This window comes from Temnothorax americanus, unplaced genomic scaffold, assembly GCF_048541705.1.
Source record: "Temnothorax americanus isolate GAGA-0224 unplaced genomic scaffold, ASM4854170v1 Scaffold23, whole genome shotgun sequence".
NCBI classification, from domain to species: domain Eukaryota; kingdom Metazoa; phylum Arthropoda; class Insecta; order Hymenoptera; family Formicidae; genus Temnothorax; species Temnothorax americanus.
The window spans coordinates 2,022,393-2,039,208 of NW_027509371.1; the positions used below are offsets into that span (position 1 = coordinate 2,022,393).

General features: G+C 38.6%; 2 protein-coding genes across 7 annotated transcripts in view; one reads left to right on the forward strand and one right to left on the reverse strand.

Annotated features, from left to right (window-relative positions):
• The window catches only part of LOC143898442 (PDZ and LIM domain protein Zasp), a 32,326-nt gene extending 20,509 nt beyond the window's left edge, over positions 1-11,817 (forward strand). The window contains exons 8-17 of one of the 3 annotated variants that reach the window (XM_077407918.1): positions 199-298; positions 889-1,035; positions 1,800-1,856; positions 2,963-3,098; positions 3,571-3,615; positions 9,710-9,860; positions 10,826-11,012; positions 11,109-11,229; positions 11,355-11,470; positions 11,673-11,817. In XM_077407918.1, the coding sequence (XP_077264044.1) occupies positions 199-298; positions 889-1,035; positions 1,800-1,856; positions 2,963-3,098; positions 3,571-3,615; positions 9,710-9,860; positions 10,826-11,012; positions 11,109-11,229; positions 11,355-11,470; positions 11,673-11,750 (1,138 nt within the window). In that variant the 3' untranslated portion in view covers positions 11,751-11,817. Of the gene's footprint in view, positions 1-198; positions 299-888; positions 1,036-1,799; positions 1,857-2,962; positions 3,099-3,570; positions 3,616-6,097; positions 9,861-10,825; positions 11,013-11,108; positions 11,230-11,354; positions 11,471-11,672 lie in introns of all 3 variants that reach the window. The other 2 variants (XM_077407917.1, XM_077407919.1) reach the window with 2 other exon arrangements.
• The window catches only part of LOC143898459 (uncharacterized), a 62,011-nt gene that overhangs the window by 36,058 nt on the left and 9,137 nt on the right, over positions 1-16,816 (reverse strand). The gene's annotated exons all lie outside the window — the stretch shown is intronic.

The window sequence follows — 16,816 nt, forward strand, 5'->3', positions numbered from 1 at the left end:
TACTTATCTTACACGTTACACGCTTGAAAAGCTTAATATAGAATTTTATAAAAAAAATAAAAACAAAAAATAAGGATATAATAAATAAGACAGAAATAAAAATAAAATCGGGATAAGTGCATGCGTAAGTAAACGAGTAAGTTAAGATGATATTGAAATGCAGATAATTGACAAGATGTATCCTTTGCAATCCGACAGAGGTGGCAAAGCACCAGCTAGTACCATTAGCGCGGCATTGGCGAATGCACCTTTATCGCCACCCCTCAGCAATCACGGATCGTCGCCTCAGCCATTCTCCGTGAGTTGCTTCATCATAATTTGATTCTCTTTACGAGGCATGGTCATACGGACGGACTTTTTCGCGCACGCATTTTCTTGTTGTGCCCGTTTTGGCATGGCTTATGAAAGCGAGTATTTTGCATTGAGCTGTGTGGCTTTGCTGCACTCGCGTCTGATTTCACGGAATTTCTCACGATCGCGAGTCGCGCGAAGGTCGCGCGGCAAAATTTCTCGGGCATTAACGATTTCTCTCTCGAAACACGCGGCGGAAACAATAGCCATACAACCTCTAGTTTGAAAGATTTAAATTGGATAATAATTTTAGCGATTAAATGGTAAGAGGTTAGGAATAATAATAATAATAATAATAATAATCGAAAATGTCTCCACGACGTATTTTGAACACCGAGACAATCGCATTTACCTCTTTTACATTCTTACAAAGTTTAAAAAACTTTCTTTATAATAAATAATAAGATACTTGATTATTATAAATTCGCGATGATCGCGCCGCGTGCCGCGAAAGATCTGTTTCCGGCGAGCGGGACGCGCGCTTATCTTGAGAGTTTAACAAGTGTGGTCCTTGCTTGGCACTAATCGCTTTTCCAGGCGTGCAATCGTACGAGCCCCGATTCCGGATCCCGGCGTACGTGGCGATCGGCTTCGAATACGAACGGATGCATCAGGAACGGCGAGTGCAACGGCGAGTCGAAAACGTTCACGAGCACGATCACCATCCAAACAGGTGGCACAGAGGTTGGCAACGTGCTCGAAAACTCGATCTCTGCATTCGCTCACGCTAACGTACTTTTCATCGTGATTCCCTTATGTAAATGATCGTCGAATAATCACTAAGCCAAACTGACGTATAATCGAGATGAAATATTATAAATGTAGTATTTCGTGATACGTTACATATTATTTATTAATATATCATAAAATATTGCATTGTGATATGTATATAGTAAATTAAATGTTAGAGGCATCAGTGTCTTAAATTATATTATGACGTAATATTGTAGCATATAAAATTTCTGGCATAAAATTTAGAGAAATGATATGGATACGAAATACGGACACATAAGTGATTACTTTTCATATCTATTAACTGATACGCAGAACGAGAAACGTATCGATCTGAAAATTTTTGTTAATGACCAATACGCTAACGATCATCGAAGAGTCATCTATACTGAATCAAATATTATTACGAAACCGATGAATTAATCACTGGTTTGTTATTCACCCAAAGTGTCCTTGAATCAGTTGACTGCCTAGTTAAATTAATCATCATCTTCGCGACCGAGACTATTTCGAACTCGTGACTAATTAGCCTGTCGTAAGCGGGACCGTTTCTCTACTGATTCGTCTTTTCTCCCTCTCGCTCTCCCGTCCTCTCTCTCTATCTCTTCTCTCTCTATCTCTTTCTCTCTCTCTCTCACACACACACACATACACACACATCTTGTTTTTAATCGTTCGTCCCACGTGACATCGTTGTGTCGTTTTGTGCATTGCAGCCCACCACCCGCCTTGGCATCCCGCCTGTCGATTCACCCAGCTTACGATCAGTCCAGGTAAAGTCCCAGCACGATTCGTAACGCTCTCGTTTATCTCGATCGCTCTTCATCGTTAGTATATAATTTATTTCATAAAAATGAACAGCGTGTGAAACGTTGCTTCGACTCAACGCCGCGGAAATTAAATAGAATTTTTGTCATAGAGACTGTATCAAGATAACAATTATAAAGTGATGTTTTACCAGTGCAATTGAAAATCGTTGATCTTGGAGCCTTTACATAATATATGAAAGTTATGAAAAATTAAGTTTTAAACTGTTTTTCTCTTTGTTATGTATATATTAAATTTTCAATTGATTGAAATCTAAATTCAAAATTGGCATAATGTAAAACGTAATGGCATCTTAGAGCAATTAGTCAATGTAAAGATAATATGTTCGCTTTAATTTACTTAAAAGTTGACTAAAATTGTTCTATTTGCAGAAGAATAATAATTTCTCTAAAACTAATGATTTTTTAAATATATTTTTAAATATATATAATTTTATGATTTTTTAAATAAATAAAAATAAAAATTTTTAAATGGGTAATTATCTTCATATCATGATGAAGTATCATGGAAATATTTTTGATCATGTATACACGCGTGCAGCAATTAATTATCCCCCAAAATTTCATATACTGATAATTAAATTGTATGCAATTGTTTGCATGACCTCCATAGCTGAAATAACGGTTTTAAGCACGGGAGGCGTACAATGTTCCTTCCTTGAGACTTCGCGCGATATGGGTCACTGATTAACCTATCGTACTTTTGCATTAACAGGCGTTATCAAGACAGCGAAATCTCGCATGTTCGGCTATATTTGGCACTGACAACCCTTTGCAATCTGTTAATTCTGTGGTTGTGATTTTACTTTACGCCTCATCTCTCTTGACGACAGATTTCATTTTATTTTATTTACTTGACTCAAGAATTATATATATATCAATATCCAAAACAAGAAAATAATAACTGACATAAAATAAACTACTATATTAAAATATTATAAAACATCTTATTTCTCATCATATATATATATATATATATATATATATATAAATTACACGAAAATCTGTATTACGATAATAGCAATTAAAAAGAAAAATTTGTGAATTTATAGGCACCAACGAGCAACAGTCTCATTGGTCCTAAGCCCTTCGGTGGATCGAGTGGCTTTCCATCGAGTCTGTCTCCGACTCCGACATTGAATTCCGGAAGCAGTACCTTGCCACGCCCTCAAAGCCAGACTGTGACAGGTAAGTCAATCTTATTATTAATATGAACAGGTTCGATGTGTAAACTTAAAAAATTGCAACAGCACAAGAGTGACGAAAACTCGTTTATCTTTATCGGTATATTTTGTATGCATGTAATTCAGATTACATAATATCGCATTAAAAAATTATCGCAAATACAAGAAGACGAATGAAGGTAATGTGTGGTGATGTTAATTAAAACATTTTTAAAGATGTATCAAAATCTATATTTTTTTGTGACAAGTCGAAATATTCGATCCGCCGAAATATTTATTCACGACAACGGATAAATAACAGATAATTTTGTCGCCGCTTTTCTTCATCTTTTTTTTTTTTATTCGAGGAACCTGCGTCGATTTTGCGCAGTTATCTTCGAGAAGTTCGAAGGAGCGATCTCGTAATCGATTTAAGATAATTGTGATCTCGTCTTGTGCGTCCGTGGCCTAACTCTGCCTACGATTCTTGCAAATAGGTCGGTACTCTACCCTGCCAAAGCCAAAAAGTTCGCCTTTCAGAGGTACGACGAATAGATTAGAGCCGCCGGTTGACCGAGTTTCGAGCTTTGGCTGATACGCCTCCTTTGGCTTACGTTCTCACATTTTATATCGCTCTTTCTCCCTTGCACGCAGCTCGTATATACACACGTATCGTATCGTTATATCGAACAATCGATCGATCATTGGTCCTCGCAGTATTGGTCGTCTGTATATCGTAATGGTTTCTTTAAATAGCGATAGAGAGAGAGAGAGAGAGAGAGAGAGAGAGAGAGGAGGAGAGGCCCTCTCTCAGTTTCGATCGTCTCATTCTTGGCTCCTTATCATTCGTCGTTATCTCGACGACGACGGCGAACTCTGAGAGCTATGACAGTTTGTAGCGACCTTCCAATATGCGTTTTCATCCCTTTCAACTTTCATACTTTAAAAACTTGCACGATGCACTCGAAAAATTATTCAAAAGTTAGTATCTTAAGTATGTTTGGTATACTATGAGAGAAAAAGTTTAAATTATATAGGAATCGTTTGTAATAAAATCAGTAATTTAATATTTAATACTATGATAATACTTAGCTGTACATTGAAAAAATAAATGTTTTATTTTGTAATCATTTTTCTTTTTAATAATTTTTATATTTCTTTTCTAGAAAATTTATACAATATTTTTTTTACAAAAAAAGACTTTTAGTGTTATTTTCAAAGAAATTTTATGTTACTAATTTCAACATAGAAATATTATATTTCTATATAAGTACATCTTGCAACAACTTTTTCTGGAAAATAGGAATCAATTCCCATGTCTGTTCGTGAAATTTGACCGTGTGTTATCGTGCCTCTCTTTCCGCGCATAATCTTTCTTTTATCTTTTTTCAGCCGGTCCGTCTTTCAACCCGAAACCCAGACCCTTCTCCCTCACATTCGCATGAATCAATAGCTCTCAATGGCGCCGTCGTCGTCTTCATGCTGGCAACCGAAATGCAAACACGATCAAGATGATAAAAGTGCCAGACTATAAACACTTATTTTACTACTCACGATTTTTCTTTCGAGTTTTTTTTAGAAAGTTTTTAACATTTCTCGATAATTAAATAATATGGATGAAAAAAATCCATAATTATTTTAATATATATTTATCAGTTGATCAATAATATTGCAACGCTTATTATATTATATTCCAATAATGTTCGGAACGGTTTCTGTTTGATCTCTTCCGAAAAAAAGAAATCGTGAGATAGCACACTGACTTAACAATACTTCTAAAGCGTTACTTGATGACACACAGTTTATCAAGATGTTGAATAAATAAATGCAGATGCGAAATAAAAAGCATAAGTTCTTCATTGAACGAACAACGAACGCACGTCTACTTTGGTTTTTTTTTTTACTGCGTCACATCATTTCTTCGATACTCGCCCATGAATTGACACTTACAGCATTTTTCTTCGCTTCGCATCAATAATTTCAAATATTTGGGATGTATCAATGCTAATACGCATTGTTATTGTAGAATCTTTTTGCTACTGTCGACCGTTCATTAAAGCGACGTTTAACACAAGAAGGCACGCAGCTTTTCACGCTGCTCTATTTAAAGTATCGAGTGTTGAGTGATTATCAAGAATGCACATTTGCCGATTTAGATAATAATGATTAAAGATCTTTTCACAAAGACTAAATCTTTAATTAAATGCCTTATGATTTTGGCTTCTTTTTCTTAATTTTGCGTACCGGGCTGTGCTCGTGGTCCTCTTCCGTCGAAAAAAATCACCAGATTAAACAGAATTATTTATTAAACTAAAATATAACTTTATTCTTCTTTGTCATTTTTTAGATATTAAAAATTCTAGCAAAATATCTTACAAATAAAAAGTTGGCCCATTGCGCACGCTACGCGTGCGTGATAGACCACTTTCCACGCACTTGCAACATAAAATAGGGTGTGCAAGTCGTGCGTAAAGATGAAAGTTCCTTTCGGCTCGTGCGTCAACTCCGCACCCGGGAATTTTCATCTTACAGCACTTGTTGCACAAATAACTATTAATACACATTTGCATAAACGTAATGAGATATAATTAATTTTTTAAAAATACATATAAAATAAAATTTTGATAGATTATAATGAATATCATTATATAACATACATATATGTTTTAAATATTTAATAATTATTTTGTCTACCCTTTTTTTATAATTACTAATGTATGAAATTATGACAAACTCGCCAGTTTCTTAATTAGCAAGCTATTCCGCTTGCATTTAAAATGTATACTTTTATAGATTCGAAAAGAGACCACGGGCGCGCGCGGTTCATCGTGCTTCTTACTCACTGCAAATTTCTCTGTTTCTTTTGTCTGTTCTTTCTAACGTACCCTGACGAATCTAATCGATCACTTACCTTCCCTAACGCGTGCATTATACACGTTTTCGTGTGTCGTGTTTTGCTCTTCCCTGCAATTCCGGCGAACTATCTTTATCGCTCATCTCGCCATCCCCCATTTGTCATCCCAGAAACCTCCAACAGCGAGACTTACGAAAGATCCTGCTATTACGAGATCGTAAAAAGCACGAAGGATCAGACCTCCCGTCCCGGCTCCGTAAAGTCCCGCCGGAGCCTCGTTTGGCCACCTCCAAAACCTATCGAAGATATCACATATCCCACTGCCAGTCCCCTATACATCAATCCAAATCCTATTCTCGACAAAAGGTGCCATCAGATCAAAGAGAAACGCGCCAGCATTGAGGCTTGCGAGCGAGCTTTGAGCCACAGAACCGAGAGGCATCGGAGTGAGAGCATCGATCGAGAGGTCGAAAGGCTATTGAAGGAGAACAGTCGTCGGCACGAAATTGACGCGATGGATCGGATAAGTTGTCCCGGGCAACCGGCATACCGGCGTGTAGAGCTGGTAGACACCAGCAGTAGAACTTCTCGATCGGATGTGACGACCTCAAGGCCAAGTTCAACCGACAGCGTCCGAAGGTCGCTGACGCCCACCAGAATCGTTCAACCGATTCCAAAACCTTGGACCGCAACTGTCAGCAGCGGCGGTACCAATCTTTATCAGCAGAGTTATGCAGTGCCGGCACAGCAGGAACAGCCTGCTGGACAGATTTGCAAGAAGTTCATGCAGCGGGAGGTTTGTCACCGAGAACGTATATCGAGCGGCAAAGAACATCGGGAGGAACAACGAGCTTACAGAGCAGAGATTTGTCGAAGGGAGCAAACAATTTGCCCGAAACCGCCCTTGCCCGCACCTAAGCAGGAACCAGCAGAGACGGTCAAAGAAATCGACACGGAAGTAGCTGATCTGAGGGGTGATGACACGGATGAAGTAGACACCTCGAAGGGAATTCAAGGCGAACATGATCTCATCACCGAGACGGCTGAAGAAACAGTGAACGGTATGCGCACGAAGCAATCGGCAACTTTTGAGAAAACCGTGGAGAGAGTGTCGTCACCGATAGAGAGATCTAGCACGCCGATGATAGAGAAGGCGGAAAACAAAACGGAGTCTCAGTGTTTCGCGAGAAAAACCGAGAGATACGTCAACCGAGAAGTGGAGGACACAGTGGAACGAACTGTGGAGGAATCCGCCGAAACGGTTACGTCGGCTATCGATGCCCAGCAGATGTGCGAGAAAGCAAAGCAAGAGGAAGAGGAGAGAAAGAGAGAAGAAGAAGAGGAAGAGCGAAGAAAAGAAGAAGAAGAAAGAAGGAAGCGCGAGGAAGAGGAACAAAGACGTCAGGAGGAAGAAGAAAAAAGGAAACGAGAAGAGGAGGAGAAAACCAAGAAACATGTGACCTTTAATGAAGAAGATGAAGAAGTCGAGGAAGTACTAGAGCAGCCACTGGGCAGAACCGTCGTGCGAGAAGAACGCATCACGGAATCGGACGGGTCCACTCCGGGACGCTGCAAAATTACAAAGGAGACATATGAAGAAATCACCGAAGAAGTGCTGGTCCAAGAACGTGTGAGAAGAAGAGGAGCCGTAGAAGACGAGCGTAGAAAGAGCTTGCGCGAACAAGTAGAGGTCCATCAAAGTCTCCGGGACCAACAGGCGCCGGAGAGAAAGAATGTTGTTGCAAGGTATGGGCAGCAGCCCCAGGAGACCATGGAAACGTGCAAGAAGAAGGTGCAGTTCTTGAAGGAGACGGAGACCGGTCCAAAACCCTTGCCAGACACGCCTGTAAAAAATTCCACGCCCAAGGAGTGGAAATCCGAGATGGTAAACGCCTTGACGACCGCATCTGATCAGCCGTACACACCGCTAAACGCTACGTCTAGTGTGAAGGAACTCTACACCGAGGAGACCATCTATCTGGACCACAGGTGTCGACCTAAGCCACCGCCGCCCAAAGAGGAAATCCGACCGATCTCGCCTTTCCAGCAAGCACTGACGATAGCGCCCGAACGATCCTATACTCCTTTGAGTCGCGAAATCGGGCCGGAAGATCAACAGATTGCCAATAGATCGCAGACTCCGAGTCTTCAGGCTCAGAATAGCGACTATTGCCCGCCGTTAAATATTCTATACGGTAAAGAGGGTACGACGAGAGAATCTTATGCGCATGAGCAGATGTGTTTCAAGAAAGAAATCAAGGAATCAAGACCGCGACCTTTGCCCACTCCACCGCCTGATCACCGTTTGAGAGATTCCTCGGCATCACCTGCCGCGAGACCTCGACCAGAAACGCCAAAATCATCCAAATCTCTCACGGCTTGTCTAAAAAAACCAGACGCCATACCGGCCTATCAGAAGAACTTGGTGGCGATGAAAAAGGGACCTGTAGAAAGTCAGCCGTTCGTTCCCAGTAGAACACCAACTCCAACGCCTGGCAGATCCAAGTCACCTGCTCAAGGACCGCCCGAGCCGCCGGCTTGTTACGTGAAGGCTCAAGCCGCAAGAGTTCGAGAAGATCCACCACCATCGAAACGCGGTGGATCAGTACATTTCCCTTCACGCAAGACCATTTCTTACCATGTGGAGGAGGATACCGACAGCGGTCACAGAAAGCAGGAATATTCCGCTTCGAGGTCCGTTAACTACGACGAGAAGGAGACCAGCAGTCTCGACGCGGGTCCGACGGACGCACTTTATGCCCAGTTCCAGGAAACACGGTGTATGACGAGCGAAGAGACTAGCGAGCAGGCGAATACTGCGACCCAGGTGAAGAAATCGCTTCAAGTAGTAGAAGATTATGAGAAATGCGAGCAAAAAGAAATATTACCGGCATTACCGTCGCAGAATCCGAAACCAAGCATCTGTGCCATCAGTAAGGCGAGCCATACGAAGCCCAGTTTGCATTGTCCCATGACATCATCTACGCCAGTGAGACAGCCGACCTACAGCAGTTCCACCGAAGTACGTCACGTGCGATATGAGACTCCTTCACCGAAACCTTGTTCGGAAACAGGCGTGACCGTTCTACCTTGCAAAGCGCATTCCGATCAGGGATTTAAAGCCGGCGTCGTCGTGGTGCCCTGCGATGGTTCCCAGACTACCTGTCCTAGATCCGGAATCTGCGTGACAGCCACGAAAGACCGATCGGGCGTGTGCGTGTCGCCTTCGTTCGGTATGCGATCCGGTGCCTGCGGTCAACCGTCAGGTACATGCGGTCGCGAGTCCGGCTGCGACTTCAACATCTCCAACTGTCCGGATTCTGACATCTGCGTAGCTCCGTGTGCCGACGGTTCCGTCTGCGTGGCACCTTGCAAGAAACCCGGCCCGAATCAATCCAAAGCAAATCTTCCCTTTCCTCAAATCCCACTTCCCTACGAAGAAGAGATTTCCCCACCGGCTCCACAATGTTCAGCTCCCGGCTTCAAACCTCGCACTAATCTGAGCGGTCAGCTTGCGCGACTGACCGCCAAGAACGGCCAGTCAAATGTGCCCGTGGTACAGCTTTACAAGCCGACTCAGACTCAGGCTCAGACCCCTCAGACCCAGAATTACACCGAGAACACTTATTACCACACTCAAAGCTATCGCGAAACCCACTGCGAGTCCGGCAATCATTGCCAGAACACTCAGAACCGCTGCCAAGACCAGATCCATTGTGATACCCTTAGTAAAACCCAGAATTTAGTAGACCCACCAAATTTGTCGTCCCACCCGGATCTAGGTACCGGAATCGGTGGCCTCGGCGGCGCGGGTTCCAAGAGTGGATCGTTCGCCGGTAGCAGCGCGCCCAAACGTGGACGAGGTATCCTGAATCAGGCTGTCGGAGCGGGATCACGTATACCCCTATGCGCTCACTGCAATTCATACGTCAGGTACTCGGGATTACGATTGTCCGGCTCGATGATATGATGATGATAATGATGCCTGTTATTTTCGTTGTTGCTTTTCTCGTATCTCATCCTGGACGTATCTGTTTTACTTTTGACAAATGTTTTTTTTCTTTCTCCATTTTTATATTGACATATATGTATATGTCTGTACGTATATATATGTATGTGTGTGCGTGTGTGTGCGTGTGTGTAAATCTATTTTTGTTCTTTAGGTGCTGTTTTTATTGTCTTTAAGGGATTTTTGTTACTCCAATTTTGAATTATTCGAAGAATTTTTAAGAAAATTAAAGTACTCATATATTTTCGCACTGTATCGTCAGCGTGTTCAAATCAACTTCTCAGATTTATATAAATTTCGAAGTGCATCTGTATAATTATATGTATACTATTTTAGATGATATAACTAAAAATGTCACTAGATATAATTTAAATTTAAATTTAATTTAATTTAGATTAAATGTAATTAAAACATTTTATATATAAGTTATTATATAAAATAATTTTGCAAACTATTTGCATCCTATGTTATAATTCACCGTAATAATTATAAAATAATTTTCTGATTTTTAGTGATTTTAATATTAAATATTAATTGATATTATATTTATACATGAACTAAGTTTGTATTAAACAATGTTTTGTTATGTTTATGCTTATCAAAATAATACACGAGAGTTCACTGTATTTGTTTGTATTTGTTGTAATTGTCTAACTGATTAACATGATTTCCGTTGCACGTTGTGTTGACAGCTAACGAAAAAAATACTAATCACAAGTCGAACGGCTTCATCCTAAAACCAGTGTGCTGTAAAGACGGCAAGGAGTGCCTAAGGTTTGTATAAAACGCCACTTCGCAAATAAATGTCCATTAACACTTGTGCATTTTGAAAAGTAATATATATATATATATTACGATAATCACCAAATTAATTACAATATAATTATAGAGGGCCTTTCATTACCGCTTTGGGCCAAATCTGGTGCCCCGATCATTTCGTCTGCGTTAATGCCCAATGCCGTCGTCCTCTTCAAGACATCGGCTTCGTCGAGGAAAAAGGACAACTCTATTGCGAGTACTGTTTCGAAAAATTCATTGCGCCTACGTGTAACAAATGCAACAACAAGATCAAGGGCGTGAGTATATCAGCGGCTTAGCTACATTGTCGATGACAATCACGATGATTAGATTCATTAATGATTATTATTATTTGCCTCTTAATGGGTCTACAGGATTGCTTGAACGCGATTGGAAAGCACTTCCACCCTGAATGCTTCAACTGCGCTTATTGTGGCAAGCTCTTCGGTAATAGCCCGTTCTTCCTAGAAGAAGGATTGCCATACTGCGAAGCTGGTTGGTATTTCCGTGATATTAAATAAAACAAGAACATGTTCTAAATATAAAATAATTCGTGTAAGTCATATTTACTTCATTATTCAATTAAATATGATTAAACGGCAATCCTTTCTTCGAAATAGATTGGAACGAACTATTTACTACAAAATGCTTCGCGTGTGGATTCCCTGTCGAGGCTGGCGACCGTTGGGTGGAAGCCCTGAACAACAACTATCACAGCCAGTGCTTCAACTGCACGGTGAGTGAAACTTTTTACGGAAGATTTAGTTATCCATCAAGACGCTACTCTTTTTATTTTGTATTATTTTCATTCATCTCTAGATTTTTTTAAAACTTCATAATTTTTATAGTGTATATCTAAATCTAGCTTTGTGAGCTAATGTGAAATTATTTAAAGATTAATTAATATCGAGCATTTATTTCTTTTGTTGATGTATTAGATGTGCAAGAAGAATCTCGAGGGCCAAAGCTTCTACGCGAAAGGCGGTCGTCCCTTTTGCAAAAATCACGCGCGTTAAAACCGTTTTCGTCATCGATGGCATAAGATCGATGGGATGACAGGAAGAAAAAAATAGGAAGAACAAAGAAACAGAGGGAAAATCCAACGAAGAGAGAAGCGTACACAATGTTAATGCACCAATTACTTTATCGTGATTACTTTCTTTTTTCTGTGTCTTCGACCAAGATCACTTGACTAACCCTTTGTCAAATCCGCGAACGATCGATCCTTCGCATAGCTATAAAAGTACAGGATCAATTAGGGTGATTTTAACAAAAAAAATATCTTTATTATTTGAGTCTGATAATGAATCGTAATATCGGTGAAAGAGAGAACGGTGGTTATTTATAGAATAGATATATATCATAAAATAATATAAAAATAAGATATATATATAGAAATATTAAAAATAAAATTGTAAAAAGTGACTATTAATAATATTAAATGGCATAATATTATATTTTTTCCAGTATCACCAATCACCCTGATTAATTCTATAACGCAATGCACATTTTCACGAGGTACTAGTACAATGTCGCGCGTTGTCCGGCTACGAGAGAGATTTATTAATTAATATTTATTATCTAGCTTAATTAAGAATGGCGCAGGAGGCTATCGACCACATCATAACTCTAAAAAATTCAATAGAAATACAGGTCTCAGTTTCCAATCTATAAAATTTAATAATTTATTAATCGTTTACTTATAAGCACTAAAACATATAGTAAAAAAATCTATATAGATATATAGTTTCTCTTTTCAATTAAATATTCCTTAAAAAGAGCGTTCGTCATGATTTTATATATGTCGCATAGCTTGCGCTAAAAGTCTCAGCTTAGCTCTTTAGAATTAAATTATCTTGCGTCTATCAAAATGCAGCCTTTTGTTTTTGATATTTCGACAATTCCGTTTATATCCGTATACGAATATTCGGTTATCGTCGTATCAACCGTGTGTCGCGACATCGACGTCGACCACGAACAAGCAATTAATTATGTCGGGGACGTTTAACGACGTATCCTTGCACTTTGTGGCTCCCGGTTAATAACGGGAGGCCTAATCGCGATCCTAACGGAGTTAGTGGAATACCTCGTAAAATCGTTCGCGGCAGGAAACACTGGGACGATACAACACATAACGAACGAGCCGCCGGCGGAGTCGTCTCGATCACGGATCACGCAAAGGTCATCCGAACAATTAGTATTACGTGCGGGAATAATTCCGTATTTCGAAGGTGCATCGGGATGCAGCAAATGTCTCGTGTGGCGAATGATAAGAATTCCTTTACAATCCCTTAACAATCAACAACGACGGTGCATCGTGACGAGAGGAAGAAAGAGGGAAAGAGAGAAAGAAAGAGAGCGCGATCGAGAGAAAATGGATGAATGATTGTGGAAGTCAGATTGAAAGTATGAATGATGTGTAAATGTGTTCATCACATAAAGAGAGAAAATGCTCACACAGTTTCTGAACAATCAAAATTGCATGCGATTGCAAACGCATTAGATTTTAGACACGGATAATTAATGATGATAATAAAACGAATTCAAACAGTTTTACTTCACTCGCGCTGTTATATCTTTTATGAGATTTAGTCTTTCTACTATCGAAATTTGTTATATTCTCAAAACAGTTCAACAATCATATGTTTACAACAATAAATTCTGTTGTAAACATATTTTAAGACAAAACAAGCGCAAACTTTTTTGTAGTCAAATTATATATATTAAATATCATTTTTAATTTATTAAATAATATTATTTAACATTGATAAAGAATTAATTCTGGTTACAAAATCATTATTAATCGATAAGAAATATTATAACATTTAAAAACTACAAACTAAAAAATTATACTCGGAAATATGCTAGTCAAATGCTCAAAAGTCCATTCTTAAAGTCATGAACATGTTTCACGTAATAGTAACAAATTGTTCTTGATTTATAGATGAAAGAAATGTACGCGAAAGAAGTAGCGTGTAATATTTATTAATTTATGAGAGTCAGAAAGAAAGAGAAGAGAGAGGAGTCCCGACATATTTTGTGGCCGTTAGGCAGTGTATTTGCCGAAGATATTTAATAGCTTTACTAAATCGACGAGCAAATATATATTCTTAGTGCACGCAAACTTCACTATAAGTCATCCGCAAATCCGCCATACTCTGGAATCAGCCGATTAAAGCCGAGACTGATAACAGGTTCAGCATGCATCCGGGATTTCATTTAATCAGCCGATCGATTCGCAAGTTAGGAAAACGAAAGGCTATAAAATTCGGTAGGAACGACCGGCTGGCAATTCTTAACTCTTAAATTTAAACTCAGAACTACTGCGCGATCTTTACTTTCTCAGTCTATTATTGAGAAGAATTCTCTCCCTAAAATTATCATTAAAACTTTTCAAAATAAATTCATGTTTTTGAAAACATATAATGTATTATTTTTAATTAAATAATACAATGATCAGATTTCGTAGCCAAAAATTTTTAAATTTCCAAATTTTCTTGTCTTTTTGGGACTACTATTATTTAGGTTTATGATCTTTCATCACATCAAATATAATCTGAAATCGACGAAAAAGACGTTCGAGATCTATTCCAGGATATGAGGATGCGCCGGGATGAAACGTGTCAGTTTCTCATTGTTGGGTTTCAATTGTTGCTCTGTTTTACGAAATAAGAGACTCTAACATGATAGATATTATTGTCATATTATTACGTTATTTCTAATATGTTACCGATTTTCTGTGCCATCTGTGAGCTTCTGTTATGGCGTAATTATTTTTTTTCTTTTGTGAATGAGAGCAAGCAAGCAAGCAAGAGAAAAAGGAAAAAGGGTACACGTGCGAGAGACTTCGACAGAACTCGTTTATTTGTGAAAAGTATAATATATAGTGTAATCCTGTAATTATATAGTATGTAAGTGTTTTAAGCTGCGTTCGCGATGATTCCGAAAAAAAAGAGAGGAATAGTGTGCGAAGAGAACTTGACTTTACCTGCACGATCGCGAGTAATCTTCGACGACGAATGTATGTACGATCGATCGACCACCGCCGCTCGATCATCGACAATCGTTTAACGGCGCGGACCATGAAATCTCAACTTTTGCTTGGCTGCAGACTATCAGCTGAGCATCGCACAAACCTCTGTATGCGTGTTACGTGTTGCTTATAAAATAAAAGAAAATATTCACTCGAGAATTTCAGATTTCTTACCCTTTACCTTCCCCGGCATCGAAGTGTTTGAAAATCAACTAGTTAATATATATAAATTTACCTGTTAAAAAGACAAATTTCAGAAAAATTTTTATAATATCGAAATCTTTAAACTTGTTTCTTTTTTCATATTTCTTCCGTTTTACTTTTATTGTATTATGAACGCGTATATACACTTGGTGCGAGACACTGCCGTGTTTCTCTTTATATATTTATGTTTAATAAACTCTTCCACGTTATACAACTTTGTAATATAATAAGACATTCGGCGGACAAAACAATGCTAAAATTTAAAAGACGTCTAGATCATCCGATGTATTGAGGTTATTTCAAAGAATAGTTTTAATTCGTAATAGTATACGTATAAATGCACTTGCTATTTTATTTGACTTCATTGAAACTAGTTACTTCATTGAAACGATCAGTGAAAAGAACTCTCAAGATTCCCTTATTAGGTGAAGCAAGCATTACGGCAGATTCGCGTGTAACGAGGTGTATAATAAAAATGCAGTAAAGCTATCTATAATTTACGAGCGTTATTTGTAACTAGCACTCCGTATACTTCAATGAATGGGAATATTGAATGTATCATATAAATCGAATTTTGAAGCGGATGAATGAACGAGCCTGCAAAAATGCCATAACCGTCATTTTTATTTATCGACAGTCTCAAGAAAGATTGATGCGTGATTGGAATAAGATATTCGATGAGACCAATTAAACTAATTCGGACTTCTAACCGAAGTATTCTTTGCAATGTTTCATCGATTTATCATTAGCGTGCATGCCTTCGCGCGATACCTGTTTGTCTTCAAAGAAGACAGATACGAAAGATAGTCTTCTGCTTCTTTCAAAACAGAATATTTCAGAATATTTTATAAATAAAATTATCAAATAATGAGTCGGACTAGATATTGAAAATTTGTTGAAAGACCTTTATAAAAGATTGACTTTGAATAACTGTATGCTTCAATAAGAAAACTATATCGATAGTAGAAAAAACTATAAATCCACTAAAACGAAAATAAATAAAGTGAGTGGCTAGAGTCGTGAAAAATGATAGTGGGTTTTAAGAGAAAATATTTTTACAGTCGTAAATATTGAGACTTTCTTATCTGAAGCTTTCGAATGATCTTCAACACGATATACAAATTTCAAAACTTTAATTTCGAATGATCTAACGGTATATACAGATCCTTATACAATTTTATTCACTTTATCGTTGTGCTAACTAAAATCTTGTCATTTTTTCTCATATCTGCTTCGATTCTAAATATAATATCAAATATTTCAGTGCCTAACTACTCCTGTGCACGGATGAATGCGGTAAAAAAAGTATGCGATGAGGAATTTAATTTAACGCGAGACCCGCGAGACATTTGACATTTGACGTCAAATCGTTGCGACGTCGATTACGCTCACCCTTTCGAACTTTCGGTCGATTTTCCTACACCCGAAATATACGTAGAGTGTAGAGTCCTCATCTTTGCGCCTAATTTGCAATTGTGTCCTTCGCACATTGCACATTGCACGTTGGTCGTCAGTGAGTCCTAATCGATCGTCAAACACGATCACTATAATGATGTCGCACATCGTTCCGCGGTGATAAAAACTTTTTAACGAAATTCAGGTAATCGGATAATGTCCCAATTAAATGTAATTGCCGAAACTAAAATAATTTTTCACGAACTCTCATTCCTACATTTATCGTCGCGTGACATCTAAAGAATGTCCTTTTATTTCTGTCAGAATCTTCGCAAATAGGTACCAATTATAATTATCTCCCATTAAAAATGCGTCGACCATTAAAAGAGACATTAAAAGCACGCAGGAATGCTGGAGAAAAGTTCAATCTCTCATTTGAGCTTGAAACTG